Source organism: Oncorhynchus masou, chromosome 2 (genome assembly GCF_036934945.1).
Source record: "Oncorhynchus masou masou isolate Uvic2021 chromosome 2, UVic_Omas_1.1, whole genome shotgun sequence".
NCBI lineage: Eukaryota > Metazoa > Chordata > Actinopteri > Salmoniformes > Salmonidae > Oncorhynchus > Oncorhynchus masou.
Window position 1 is genome coordinate 15,975,889 of NC_088213.1, and position 15,555 is coordinate 15,991,443.

Genomic DNA, 15,555 nt, shown 5'->3' on the forward strand with positions numbered 1-15,555 from the left:
AGTACAGTTCCCGCTCAGCCCAGTCAAAACTGTTCGCTGCTCTGGCCCCCCAATGGTGGAACAAACTCCCTCACGACGACAGGACAGCGGAGTCAATCACCACCTTCCGGAGACACCTGAAACCCCACCTCTTCAAGGAATACCTAGGATAGGATAAGTAATCCTTCTCACCACCCCCCCCCCTTAATGATTTAGATGCACTATTGTAAAGTGGCTGTTCCACTGGATGTCAGAAGGTGAATTCACCAATTTGTAAGTCGCTCAGGATAAGAGCGTCTGCTAAATGACTTAAATGTAAATGTAGTGACCAGAGTCAGGAAACTGGTTTAACATCCCATCTGAAAAACAGCACCCTACACAGGGCAATGTCCCCAATCACTGCCCTGAGGCATTGGGACATTTTTTTTAGACCAGAGAAAAGAGAACCTGCTACTGGCCCTCCAACACCACTTCCAGCAGCATCTGTTCTCCCATCCAGGGACCAACCGGGACCAACCCTGCGTAGCTTCAGAGGCAAGCCAGCAGTGGGATGCAGGGTGGTATGCTGCTGGCCCCTAAAAGAGGTGGACATAAAAATTACCTCTTGGTACATGCGTCGGTGAAGACAGGTGACTTTTCCAAAAAGGTGACACCATCACAAGATCAAATGGCTGTTTATTAGTAACCTTCACAGTTATGTTGTACAGTGTTAGTCTTGTAATGGGTTGTTCAGGGGTGTACAGGGTTCATCTGTTCTCAGAGTCTACAGGGACAGTTTGTTCTTTCACCATTGACTGAAAGATCAGTGACCACTATTACATAGCTGCAGATGTGTTTAGAGCCAAAACAGACCAGATAAGACATACTGATGGTTACAGTAGTAAAGTATACCCTACATACTGCAGCTCTGTTTCCTCAACAATATTACTGTAATAATCAAAGTGGGGTGTGTTTGTTCCTAATGCATCTGTTCAGACATTCTGAGTAAAAGGACTAAATCTTTGGCTAGTTTTCTTCCCGACTGAAGTTTACAGTGTAATAAAGAAAACATACTCTTCTTATTTTTCACTTCAGTCAATGTCTTCATTGTTTAGTCATTCAGACGACTGTGTTCAGTATTTAGATAGGAGACTGATCACTCACTGTGACACATTGTGTCTGGCTCAAGGTAGCTTACAATACAACGCTGACAACTGGCATTGATACAAATGAAAACAAAAGACCAGATGCTATACTAAACAATGTTTTTGGGACATGAACGAGTACCATCCTTCCCATGTTGGTAAACATATACCTGTGGTGTCATGATAACACAAACAGAGTTAAAGGACAATATTTCAACATGTAAAAAGTCAGTCTAGGCTGGATACTTTGCATAATTGTATTTAACCGTTTACCAGGAGTAACATGCCTGTTAGAATGGCAACATAGTCAGACTTCATTGATGATGATGAACATTTGAAATAGTAGACTGATCCTCATAAGTTCATATAGGCATTTTTTACATTGATTCTGTAAAGCCAACGATATTGGCTTCTTCCACTGTCAGTGTGTTAATGCATCCAAATCCTTTCCTTGAAAGTACCATATATATATATATATATTTCTGAAAGATGAATGGTTTTGACTTTTCTCCGAAGTCCTGTAGTTCATTCCTGGTTGAGTTGACAGGAGGGAAAAAACACCGTTGACTCTAATGTTGGCGAACATGGCCATGAAATCTTCAATTAAAACCATCAGACCAATCAGAGTCCTTCCCAGTCCTGACTCCCAGCCATTTCCACCAATCCCGAGCTTTTTCAGTCTATCCACAATTGGTTTGAGTATAGTTTTCTGGCTCTTCAATCGGCCTGCCCATTGTCTTTCACCTGCCATTGTCTTTGACCTACAACAAAATGGTGGAGTTGGGGGTTTGCCCTCTTCTACTCTTCTAGTCTACAGTGAAGTAAAATCCTGAAAAATAAGTAGTCTGTTTGCATAGTCTGGAGGTGGTCAGAGAGGAATGTGTCCATACAGGGAGACGGTCACGTGGGATTGGATCACAGTGCAGAGCAGCACTTACCTGGGAGGAAGAGACCAGACAATAGAATTGTCAGTAAAATAGCTTTCCCTCCAAAAATGTGACATTTGAATAACAGTTATGAACAGGATTTTCTGAGGGTGGAATCCTAATTTAATAAACTTAACAGTTTATCATTATTATTACTACTATTATTATTAGGCAGTAGTATAAAACAGAATGACAAAACAGTTAAATGAAAAGTTACACACACACTTGGCTGAAGTTAAGTCTGGCCCCATCTCACCTCTCTCGGGGGGGCCGTGTTGGGTTGTTGAGGAAGGACAGCTGGTGCTCCAGGCTGCAGACACGGAAGGCCAGGTAGCAGGAAGACAGGATGAGGAGGATGATTCTGAGGTAATGGACAATAAGGTTTATTGGATGTACCAAGTGTGTGTGTACACTAGGTGGAGGTATAACTGGATTTTTTTGTGATCATATCCATTTTAGAATATTAAATTAGGCCTTGTTCAGATTTGATTTCACAGTTAAAAATCGGACAAAAAAAATGTTGAGCATAATGCTGCCAATGAATGTATATTTATTCAACAACACAAGGTGTACGAAGCCAGTTGTGGGGCATGGAAGTAGTTACAGTATGATGAAGAACTTGAGAAGCTGATATTCCATCGGGCCCAGCTCTGCAACAGGCTCTGTTAGTAGGATCTTCTCTGTCTCTAAGCCCCGGTCTACAACACATGCACACACACACATTAATATAGCCATTTAATAGACTACATAGTAGATAGTGTATTGTTGCTTACAGATGCCATCAATATATTGTGGTAAGTTGCAGGTGCCACATTCTGCTCCATTGCACTTCATTGTAAAGTGCAAGGAAGCTAATATATATTTGACCACATCTGGCTGTGCAAAAGTATTGTATGTATGCAAAAGTATTGTATTTATGCAAAAGTATTGTATTTATGCAAGTGGGTCAAAGTTTTTATTTGATCAATCTACACTCAGGTTTTCCAACTCTTATGCAACCCCAGACAGTTACGTCATAGTAAACACATCTTCAACACATATGAAATATGGAAAAAGTCCACTATGACAATATGCACCATATGCAGTAGATGAGAGGTAGAGGCAGACTGTCCTATATCAGGGATCATCAACTACATTTAGCCACGGGACCATTTGGTCTTCTTTTTGGTCCCCCCCCCCCCCCAACACAGACGTCACAATTATGAGACAATACTAGTGTTATGTACTGTATAACTGGGCAGTTTACCCAAGTCTCTTTCAGATCATCTAAATGTAGCCAGTAGTAGGGTACAGCAGTAGGGTACAGCAGTAGGGTACAGCAGTAGGGTACAGCAGTAGGGTACAGCAGTAGGGTACAGCAGTAGGGTACAGCAGTAGGGTACAGCAGTAGGGTACAGTAGTAGGGTACAGCAGTAGGGTACAGCAGTAGGGTACAGCAGTAGGGTACAGCAGTAGGGTACAGCAGTAGGGTACAGCAGTAGGGTACAGCAGTAGGGTACAGCAGTAGGGTACAGCAGTAGGGTACAGGAGTAGGGTACACAGCAGTAGGGTACAGGGTACAGCAGTAGGGTACAGCAGTAGGGTACAGCAGTAGGGTACAGCAGTAGGGTACAGTAGGGTACAGCAGTAGGGTACAGCAGTAGGGTACAGCAGTACAGCAGTAGGGTACAGCAGTAGGGTACAGCAGTAGGGTACAGCAGTAGGGTACAGCAGCAGGGTACAGCAGCAGGGTACAGGAGTAGGGTTCAGTATTGCACAGGAGTAGGGTTCAGTAGGGCACAGGAGCAGGGTTCAGTAGGGCACAGCAGTAGGACACAGTAGTAGGGTACTGTTTGTAAGGTACAGTAGTAGGGTTCAATAGCGTACAGTAGTAGGGTTCAGTAGGGCACAGTGGTAGGGTTCAATAGGGCACAGTAGTAGGATACAGTAGTAGGGTACAGTTGTAGGGTTCAGTAGGGCACAGTAGTAGGGTACAGTTGTAGGGTACAGTTGTAGGGTACAGTAGTAGGGTTCACAGTAGTAGGGTTCAGTAGGGCACAGTGGTAGGGTTCAATAGGGCACAGTAGTAGGATACAGTTGTAGGGTACAGTTGTAGGGTTCAGTAGGGTACAGTAGCAGGGTTCAGTAGGGTACAGTGATAGGGTACAGTGATAGGGTACAGTAGTAGGGTACAGTAGCAGGACACAATTGCAGGGCACAGTAGTAGGGCAGAACAAGTCCCCACATGCTAAAATCTCCATTTGGTGCTTAATCCTGTACTGCATCAGAGGGTTGTGCCCATCCAAACACAACTCCCTTCCCAGTTCCCCTCCTACACATAATCAGGGATTTGAACATTCCGCAAACATGTGATGGCTCAGCCCCCGCCGGCTAACATCAATGGATAACTCCGGCCAGGAGTGGACAAATCTGAACACCTCCAATCTCTTAATGCACCAGAAAAAACGCAGTGCTCACCTCATGTGGCATAGCCTCAATAGACATGGCTATTATGATATTATGAAATGCTGTGTTCGCCATTGTATCTGTCAGTTTGTCATCCTTTGTGAAATTAAATACACAAAAACAGGTTGTCCCTAGCCTGGTCCCAGATCTGCTTTTGTCGTCTTGCCAAACCCTATGGTCATTCTCATGCCAAACAAGAGTTGGCTATAATACAGCATAAACCAATGTTGGTCCAGGTTGTCCTCCCTTCTCACCTTCCAGAGGCTGGTCTGTCTGGAAGGAAGAGTCCACCGCAGTCAGGCTACCGGTGGAGCTACCCAGGAGGTCAGGGAGGGACGAGGACACGGACACCACAGAGGGTTTTCTCCTCCACTTCAGCACCGGAGGATACTCATCCGCCCCCGGGAACTCATCCGCCACCGGGAACTCATCCTGGAGGTATAGAAAGGAAAGGGAAAGGAGGATACCTAGTCAGTTGTCCAACTGAATGTACTCAACTGAAATGTGTCCTCCGCATTTAACCCAACCCCTCTGAATCAGAGATGTGCGAGGCATTATTGATCTGAATGGACCAAATCTTCAGGAAAGAAAAAGTGTTCCACTCTCTCAATGCTGTACAGTTTATCTACAGTAACAGTCAAAAGTTTGGACACACTTGGTCATTCAAGGTTTTTATTTATTTACTATTTTCTACATTTTAGAATAATAGCGAAGACATCAAAACTATCAAATAACACATGTAGCAACAAAAAAATTGCTAAATCAAAATATATTTTATATTTGTCAAAGTAGTCACCCTTTGCCTTAATGGCAGCTTTGCATTCTCTCAAACAGCTTCATGAGGTAGTCACCTGGAATGCTTTTCCAACAGTCTTGAGGGAGTTCCCACATATGCTAAGCACTTGTTGGCTGCTTTTCCTTCACTCTGCGGTCCAACTCATCCCAAACCATCTCAATTGTGTTGAAGTCGGGTGATTGTGGAGGCGAGATCATCTGATGCAGCACTCCATCGCTCTTTTTTGGTCAAATAGCCCTTACACAGCCTGGAGGTGTGTCGGGATATTGTCCTGTTGAAAAACAAATGACATTCCCCCTAAGCGCAAACCAGATGGGATGGCGTATCATTGCAGAATGCTGTGATAGCCATGCTGGTTAAGTGTGCTTTGAATTCTAAATAACTCACCAGTGTCACCAGCAAAGCACCCCACACCATCACACCTCCTCCTCCATGCTTCAACAGTGGGAACCACACATGCGGAGATCATCCGTTCACCTTCTCTGCGTCTCACAAAGACACGGCGGTTGGAACCAAAAATCTCAAATTTGGACTCATCAGACCAAATGACAGATTTCCACCGGTCTAATGTCAATTGCTCATGTTTCTTGGCCCAAGCAAGTTTCTTCTTCTTATTGGTGTCCTTTGGTAGTGGTTTCTTTGCAGCAATTTGACCATGAAGGCCTGATTGACACAGTCACCTCTGAACAGCTGATGTTGAGATGCATCTGCTACTTGAACTCTGTGAGGTGCAATCTGAGGTGCAGTTAATTGCTGATTTCTGAGGCTGGTAATGAACTTATTCTCTGCAGCAGGGGTAACTTTAGGTCTTCCTTTCCTGTGGCGGTCCTCATCAGAGCCAGTTTCATCATAGCGCTTGATGGTTTTTGCGACTGCACTTGAAGAAACATTCAAAGTTCATGAAATGTTTCGGATTGACTGACCTTCATGTCTTAAAGTAATGATGGACTGTCTTTCTCTTTGCTTATTTGAGATGTTCTTGCCAGAATATGGACTTGGTCTTCTATCAAATAAGACTATATTCTGTATACAACCCCTACCTTCTCACAACACAACTGATTGGCTCAAAGGCATTAAGAAGGAAAGAAATTCCACCAATTAACTTTTAGCAAGGCACACCTGTTAATTGAAATGCATTCCAGGTGACAACCTCATGAAGCTGGTTGTGAGAATGCCAAGAGTGTGCAAAGCTGTCATCAAGGCAAAGGGTGACTACTTTGAAGAATCTCAAATAACAAATAAAAATAAATATTTTATAACACTTTTTTGGTTACTACATTATTCCCCATGTGTTATTTCATAGTTTGATGTCTTCACTATTATTCTACAATGTAGAAAATAGTAAAAATAAAGCAAAACCCTTGAATGAGTAGGCGTTCTAAAGCTTTTGACTAGTACTGAACATACCTATATCCATCCATCCATAATCAACCTATGACATATGAATTAGACATTATTAATACATATTACGCCCATTACATTCAGATGATACGAAGGTCAACTGTCATAGATGTCTGCATCGTGTGGGCCCACTCAGGAGAATAGTCATTGAGACAGAGTAAGAGTCAGATGACAATGGACAAAATATTGATTACTTCCATTTTTTTCCAGGAAGTCATTGACAAGGTCATTGAAGGTCATAGAGGGGCATGGCCATGGCAGACTTGGGTCAGCCTACTCTTACATATCTAGAGACAAGGTTACATATGGATATTGATTCATAACAAATACAGTACATACACTTTAGAAAAACATTCTTTAATTTATTATGATTATGATTAATCCTTTTTAGACTATAATAGGGTAGCAGTTGGCCACAGCAGTAGGACAGCGGGTGGAACACAGCAGTAGGACAGCGGGTGGAACACAGCAGTAGGACAGCGGGTGGAACACAGCAGTAGGACAGCGGGTGGAACACAGCAGTAGGACAGCGGGTGGAACACAGCAGTAGGACAGCGGGTGGAACACAGCAGTAGGACAGCAGGTGGAACACAGCAGTAGGACAGTGGGTGGAACACAGCAGTAGGACAGCGGGTGGAACACAGCAGTAGGACAGCGGGTGGAACACAGCAGTAGAACACACACGTTTTGGTTTCATTATTTTCAATGTAACAGCTGCATTTGAATGACTGCAATTACAGACTCAGATTGTAGATGGTACAGCTTTATAGCTTGTAAGTAAGCTTGATATACAGACCGGCCATTGCCTTGTTAACCACAACAGACTTCTTATCTTAACCACAGGCTAATAGATGTTATTTCAGTAGAGAATCAATTTGACACAAAGCACAGCACTGCTAATGGTTCTGTGTTTAGTGGAGGAGCAGCAACACAAGGAAAAACAGAATGTCTTATAGCTTATGAGACAGACGTTACCCCAAACATGTCTTATAGGTTATGACACAGACGTTACCCAAAACATGTCTTATAGGTTATGACACAGGCATTACCCCCAAACATGTCTTATAGGTTATGACACAGGCATTACCCCAAACATGTCTTATAGGTTATGACACAGGCGTTACCCCAAACATGTCTTATAGGTTATGACACAGGCGTTACCCCAAACATGTCTTATAGGTTATGACACAGGCGTTACCCCCAACATGTCTTATAGGTTATGACACAGGCATTACCCCAAACATGTCTTATAGGTTATGACACAGGCGTTACCCCAAACATGTCTTATAGGTTATGACACAGGCATTACCCCAAACATGTCTTATAGGTTATGACACAGACGTTACTCCAAACATGTCTTATAGGTTATGACACAGGCATTACCCCAAACATGTCTTATAGGTTATGACACAGGCGTTACCCCAAACATGTCTTATAGGTTATGACACAGGCAATACCCCAAACATGTCTTACAGGTTATGACACAGACGTTACCCCAAACATGTCTTATAGGTTATGACACAGACATTACCCCAAACATGTCTTATAGGTTATGACACAGACGTTACCCCAATAATGGAGATTCTGAAAATATCATTATCTTTTGAAATACTGTAGTTCCTGCGTTATTCATCACAAGCCATTAACTAAAACGTTAAACTAAGACATTAACTAAGACATTAAATAATACATTGACTAAATCCAGAAATCAAGTAGACCAGGGATGGGCAACTTTGATGTGGGTGGGGGCCACATAAAATCTGAATTCCTCATGAAGGGACGCAGTTGCTCCCCGTTGACATAATTACATAACATTATTAGACAATTACAGCTGAAGGACAGAACTACATAAAATGATATGATACATAGCATTAATAGACAGGTACATCTACATCTAAAATAACAATACACACTTTCATATTCTCATGCCTGAGCAATCCATGCAACATGTACTCATAATAACGTCTATACTGCAGTCATCCATTTTGTTACAGATGCTTACTGTTACAATTGGAAATCCTGATCCTAATCTCGCAGAACCAGTTGTTCTGTAAACACTGCGAGATTGTTACAACATTAGGAACCACCCGTGTCCTTGGTTCTCCCATTTGACGTCAGTACTATTCATAATAATAATGTGATTCATGTTGTACATTATGGTTGGTCAATATTCTAACCAATAAGAGACAGGGATCCGTCTGGAGTTGGCCAATGTTCTAACCAATAAGAGACAGGGATCAGTCTGGAGTTGGTCAATGCTCTAACCAATAAGAGACCATGATCAGTCTGGAGTTGGTCAATATTCTAACCAATAAGAGACCATGATCAGTCTGGAGTTGGTCAATATTCTAACCAATAAGAGACAGGGATCAGTCTGGAGTTGGTCAATATTCTAACCAATAAGAGACCATGATCAGTCTGGAGTTGGTCAATGCTCTAACCAATAAGAGACCATGATCAGTCTGGAGTTGGTCAATATTCTAACCAATAAGAGACAGGGATCAGTCTGGAGTGAGGGGCCAGAGTTCTAAGCTTACTTACCAGAGATAAGGTATGGGGAACCTCCATGTAGTGTTTCAAGCTCAGACTCTTCCCATTGACCTGGAGAGGGAACGATGAGATATGGGAAATATTCAGTACACTATTTTACAGTCTGTACACTTTTAAGGCTTATAGACCTGATGATGTGGGAGTGAGCTGGTTCAGTGGTAGACGTGTGTGTGTTTGGGTGAGTGTGTGTGTTCTCTGACCTGGATGTGTGTGTAGTGGTAGCCAGTGTGTGTAGTTGTGTGTGTGTGTGGATGAGTGTGTATGTTCTCTGACCTGGATGTGTGTGTGTGGTTGTGTGTGTGTGTGGATGAGTGTTTATGTTCTCTGACCTGGATGTGTGTGTGGTTGTGTGTGTGTTCTCTGACCTCGATGTTTGTGTGTGTAGTGGTAGCCAGTGTGTGTGGGTGAGTGTGTGTGTTCTCTGACCTGGATGTGTGTGTGTGTTTAGTGGTAGCCAGTGTGTGTGGGTGAGTGAGTGTGTTCTCTGACCTGGGTGTATGTAGTTGTGTGTGTGTGTGGGTGAGTGTGTTCTCTGACCTGAAGGTGTGTGTGTGGTTGTGTGTGTGTGGGTGAGTGAGTGTGTTCTCTGACCTGAAGGTGTGTGTGTGGTTGTGTGTGTGTGGGTGAGTGTGTTCTCTGACCTGAAGGTGTGTGCAGATCCTCCGGAGCACATCATACACACTGTCCCTGGACAGCAGAGACACAAAGACATACTGCAGGACGGACGGACAGGGGGAGAGAGAGGGAGAGCGAGGGAGAGAAAGAGCATTAGCCAATTCAAATGTGAATGAAAGCATACACACTCACGTACGCTCACACTCATGCATGCACACATGTAAACACGTATTGAGCATTTCATCATGTACTCCTAAAACCAGATGTCAGGAACATTTATAAGATCCATTAGGACATCAACTCATTACCAGGAATGCAATTTTCTCTAAATAGATATTGTGAACAGTAACTCAATCTACCACGGATTATATTTGACAGATTAAGGCATAATCTAGTACACTGACAGAGGATATGTCAACAGTGATACTCCATTCCGCTTACATGGTGGCTGTACTGTACCTCTACTGAAAACACCATTCTTTCATAATTAATTTTCAATGAGAGAGGAGGAATCCTTAAATCACTTACCAGACAATAGACAGACAGTCATAAAATATCAGAAATCAAAGATTTCTACTTATTATGGATCCCCATTTGCTGCTACTCTTCCCGGGGTCCAGCAAAATTAAGGCAGTTATACAATTTTAAAAACATTACAATACATATACAACAGATTTCACAACACATTAAGATTACAGGGTAATAAGAAACATTTTCCAGACATTTGCTCCAATGTAAAGGAGCAGGCAGGTGAACTGTTCTCTCTCCCACACAGTGGAGAGGAACCAAGAAGGGACACTACCAAAATAGACTGCGACCTTGACACCCTTTCAGTGTTACCGAACCATGCGCTGACTTGCAGTGGCTTCGCATGTTTGCATGAGGTGTTGTTTACTTTCCATCTACCTGTGGCTTGGTGGAAAGAACGTGGTGCGGCACTAATGCCAGTTAGCCGTGTTTCCATTCACTGTGCCCAGAGGCGCTAAGAGGCTAACGCTCACCTTCTGACTGGTATCTGTGGTGATGGCGAGGCCGTTGGGCACCAGACCTGCTGTTTTGTGCTTCTTTACCAGCCTCACAGAGACCACGGGAAGAGCAACCTATGATGGGGGAAAGAGGTGGGGAAAAAGAGGACACAATATTATACCTTGTAGAGAGGGGGGCTTACTGTACCAGGCGAGGGGGGCTTACTGTACCAGGCGAGGGGGCTTACTGTACCAGGCGAGGGGGCTTACTGTACCAGGCGAGGGGGCTTACTGTACCAGGCGAGGGGGCTTACTGTACCAGGCGAGGGGGGCTTACTGTACCAGGCGAGGGGGGCTTACTGTACCAGGCGAGGGGGGCTTACTGTACCAGGCGAAGGGGGCTTACTGTACCAGGCGAGGGGGGCTTACTGTACCAGGCGAGGGGGGCTTACTGTACCAGGCGAGGGGGGCTTACTGTACCAGGCGAGGGGGGCTTACTGTACCAGACACGGGGGACTAACTGAAGAGGCAGGTTCGGGACAAAAATGGTTTTAAAGTTAAACAGAAGGAGACACGGATGGGGGAATGCCAGAGAGAAAGAGGGAGAGAGTGGGGTTGGATTACAGTTGGTTGGAGGAGAGAAGGGGCAGAATAAAGGAGGGGAAAGCCCCTGATGCTGGAGAGAAGGGGCAGAATAAAGGAGGGGAAAGCCCCTGATGCTGGAGAGAAGGGGCAGAATAAAGGAGGGGAAAGCCCCTGATGCTGGAGAGAAGGGGCAGAATAAAGGAGGGGAAAGCCCCTGATGCTGGAGAGAAGGGGCAGAATAAAGGAGGGGAAAGCCCCTGATGCTGGAGAGAAGGGGCAGAATAAAGGAGGGGAAAGCCCCTGATGCTGGAGAGAAGGGGCAGAATAAAGGAGGGAAAGCCCCTGATGCTGGAGAGAAGGGGCAGAATAAAGGAGGGAAAGCCCCTGATGCTGGAGAGAAGGGGCAGAATAAGGAGGGGAAAGCCCCTGATGCTGGAGAGAAGGGGCAGAATAAGGAGGATATGTGTCTAGTTGCAGATAGAATGCTGGGAATGCACTCTGACTAACCAGCTTATTGCAGAGGCCTGAGGCAGGAGAGACAGGTACCGGGTCTTAATTTGATCACTCTTTTGTTGCTGAGAATTTTCCTGCACTACAGATGAGCTTCATGATTGACATAAATTCCCTGAAAACCTGCACACACACGCACACACACACTTTGATTTGATTGGGCTTGATTTGCTCATGGACATCAGCTGCCTCTCCGTCAGCTGCCTGGCTAACAACTCTATCAGCTGTCTGACTAACAGCTCCCAGCACATTGTTCTAATTGGAAGTGGGCAAGGTTGAAGGTGAGTAGTGACATAGTTGGACTTGGAAGTCTTAGACTACTTCTCTATGTCTGTCCATCTAGATAGAGGGTCCTGCGGGTCTGTCTACTTCTCTCTGTCTGTCCATCTAGATATCGAGGGTCCTGTGGTCCTGTCTACTTCTCTATGTCTGTCCATCTAGATATCGAGGGTCCTGTGGTCCTGTCTACTTCTCTATGTCTGTCCATCTAGATATCGAGGGTCCTGTGGTCCTGTCTACTTCTCTATGTCTGTCCATCTAGATATCGAGGGTCCTGTGGTCCTGTCTACTTCTCTATGTCTGTCCATCTAGATATCGAGGGTCCTGTGGTCCTGTCTACTTCTCTATGTCTGTCCATCTAGATATCGAGGGTCCTGTGGTCCTGTCTACTTCTCTATGTCTGTCCATCTAGATATTGAGGGTCCTGTGGTCCTGTCTACTTCTCTATGTCTGTCCATCTAGATATCGTCGTCCTGCAGTCCTGTCTACTTCTCTCTGTCTGTCCATCTAGATAGAGGGTCCTGTGGTCCTGTCTACTTCTCTATGTCTGTCCATCTAGATATCGCAGTCCTGTCTACTTCTCTATGTCTGTCCATCTAGATATCGAGGGTCCTGTGGTCCTGTCTACTTCTCTATGTCTGTCCATCTAGATATCGAGGGTCCTGTGGTCCTGTCTACTTCTCTATGTCTGTCCATCTAGATATCGAGGGTCCTGTGGTCCTGTCTACTTCTCTATGTCTGTCCATCTAGATATCGAGGGTCCTGTGGTCCTGTCTACTTCTCTATGTCTGTCCATCTAGATATCGAGGGTCCTGTGGTCCTGTCTACTTCTCTATGTCTGTCCATCTAGATATCGAGGGTCCTGTCTACTTCTCTATGTCTGTCCATCTAGATATCGAGGGTCCTGCGGTCCTGTGTGGGTCAGCTGGTATTAGTGTGGAGCTAGCAAAGTCAGGGTTGTGGGTTTGTTCCAGCTGGGGTCACACATTCTAAGATGTATGCACTCAGATAAAAGTGTTATATATTATTCATTATTGACGATCTGTCTATTATCTGCCAGGCCGAGACTTACCTTGATGTCCTTGCCAAAGAGGTTGGCATAGAAACACAGCCAGTTCCTGGAGATATAAAGACGTCCTTGCAGCAGGATGTCTCGGAGCAGAGCGCAGGAGTATACTGAGGGAGAGGAGACATAAACCGGTTAAAAATAGCTGCTAACTCAAGACAAGCACATTGCTAACACTGTTTGTTGCTTCTCACTAAAAATGTATGCACACATGACTAAGTGGCTTTGGGTAAAAGTGTTTACTAAACGGCATATATTATATATAATTATAGCTCATGTGTCTTTGACTTGGCCTATAGATGCTTCTAAAATAGGTTCATAGGCATTGAATAAAGTAACTGGTACATATCCGTGAAACAGATGAAAACTGTATGTACCATCATCACTTTACCCCTAGTCTCAGATAGAACAGGGTTGTGTCTCTCTAAAGCAGTGTAGCACTACGATCATCTAAATTCCATTGAATCTAAATGGACGAAAGTTGATCTTAGTGCTACGATGCTTTTGGGAAACCCAACCCTGACCTAATATACATAACCTGACCTCAAACCATACAACTTCCTGTTCAGGGCCTGAGGACTGGTTACCCTTACCAGAAACAATTACCTGAAATCCTTACCAGAAACCATTACCAGAAACTCAGAAAGATGGTTTCAAACACACTGAGTAGCCAATAGAGTTCCAAAAACAAAAATGACAAACTCATACACTATGTGGGGACAGAAACATAAGAAACTATATACATATTACAGACGACAACCACATTTGACAGTGAAAGTACTTTACTAATAATAGAATTAGGGCTGGGACAATACCAGTATTGCAATACTCGTAGTGTCATGGTAAGGAAACAAAACACAAAGTGGATTTAACTTCTTTAGGAAAACAGTCCTAATGTTGGAAACAAACATCATTATGTCATCCAGAGTCACATGTATTTATTTTCCATCTGTAGCTCACAATATTTGACATACAACAGGTTTTTAAAGGACCGAAGAGTTAAGTGTGTTTCTTTTTTGTTTTCATTTTTGCCACGGGAAAAAAATAGATGCTACCATAGCTAGCAAGTTAGCCAACGGTACATAAACACAGCATATGGGGCAAATAGGGCGATAGCCTGAAGTCAATGCACAGCATATAGACAGTAAGCTACAGACATGCTACAGTCACTAGCATGTTAACCTAAATAAACATACATCATACACAGATACTACAACAGATGTTAGCATGTAGCATTGTTGTTGACAGTACCTTTCATTAGGATCTCGTCCTTCGGAACGCACTGGAAGAGTTTGTGGTACTGCGAGTTGTACTTGCTGACAGTCTGAGCAGAGGGACAGGGCAGAGTCATGAGCAGTTCCTTGGCTGGCCTCCCTCCCACTGACACCGGCAAACCGGCGGCCGCCCTCTCTCTCAGAGGACGAGAGCTCTGCTGCACCAGACTCAGCATGCTGGAGCCGCACACACAGCCGCACACACACACACACACATCGACGGCGTGGCGGACCCCACTGCAAGACACAGACTGTCCTCCAACTAGTCAGATGTCAACCGGTGTCCTTTGTGTAGGTTTGAGGGGGCAGTTTTCCGTTAGACAGACACACACAACACTCTGGTCCGACAGTGTGCACCTCAGACCATCACTGAGCCCTTTCCCTCACCCTTCAACACTGATCTGAAACCCGACCACACACTCTCACACACTGCCCTTCTCAGCCACAGACACCCTGAGTCCTCCCTTCCTGCCTTTCGCTGCCTCTCTCGCTCTTGCTGTTTCAACACGACAGTGCACAGTGACTCCCCCCTATACTCACCCCATGCCAGCCCAACCCATACTGCCGCCTCCTAACCCTCCTATCCTTGTCTTAATAACAGCTTGCTGCCCACAGGCACCACCCCCCCCCTCCCTCCTCTCTCACCAAGCACATGAGACAGTCAGAATCGTCACCCTGTTAATATCTGCAGCCAGCTGGTGTGACTGTGGGGCTTAATATTCCCCTTCGGGAGACATGGAGATAATAATCTCAGCTATGGTTCCTTTAATCTGTCCTGATGGCCTGCTGATCTGGCCAAAAGAGAGTGTGTTCGAGTTAATGGATAACCTCCTCACCTATTGAATAACCGTTGAGTTCTGAGCCTGAAGAACACAATCAAATCACCGGTACGACATCTGAATGGCTGGAGATAATCAGTTGTTGGGGCTGGATTAGCGAGGTGGGATGCTTAATAGAGTCTCAAGGCTACTATCAAACCTTGATCTGTCTAAGTCTATAGACAGATCTAATACATGTTTGTATTTCAGGATCACAATGCC

The 15,555-nt window shown here is 44.6% G+C and overlaps 1 protein-coding gene across 6 annotated transcripts in view; it reads right to left on the minus strand.

Annotated features, from left to right (window-relative positions):
• Positions 1–637: 637 nt before the first annotated feature.
• The window catches only part of LOC135555958 (GRAM domain-containing protein 2A-like), a 35,194-nt gene continuing 20,276 nt past the window's right edge, over positions 638–15,555 (minus strand). For 3 of the 6 annotated variants that reach the window (XM_064988781.1, XM_064988808.1, XM_064988798.1), the window contains exons 4-12: positions 14,493–14,766; positions 13,248–13,351; positions 10,838–10,936; positions 9,863–9,934; positions 9,213–9,272; positions 4,729–4,906; positions 2,634–2,727; positions 2,286–2,390; positions 638–2,041 (exon numbers count right to left, since the gene is read on the minus strand). In XM_064988781.1, coding sequence (XP_064844853.1) covers positions 2,038–2,041; positions 2,286–2,390; positions 2,634–2,727; positions 4,729–4,906; positions 9,213–9,272; positions 9,863–9,934; positions 10,838–10,936; positions 13,248–13,351; positions 14,493–14,766 — 990 coding nt within the window. In that variant the 3' untranslated portion in view covers positions 638–2,037. Of the gene's footprint in view, positions 2,042–2,252; positions 2,391–2,633; positions 2,728–4,728; positions 4,907–9,212; positions 9,273–9,862; positions 9,935–10,837; positions 10,937–13,247; positions 13,352–14,492; positions 14,767–15,555 lie in introns of all 6 variants that reach the window. The other 3 variants (XM_064988816.1, XM_064988824.1, XM_064988789.1) reach the window with 3 other exon arrangements.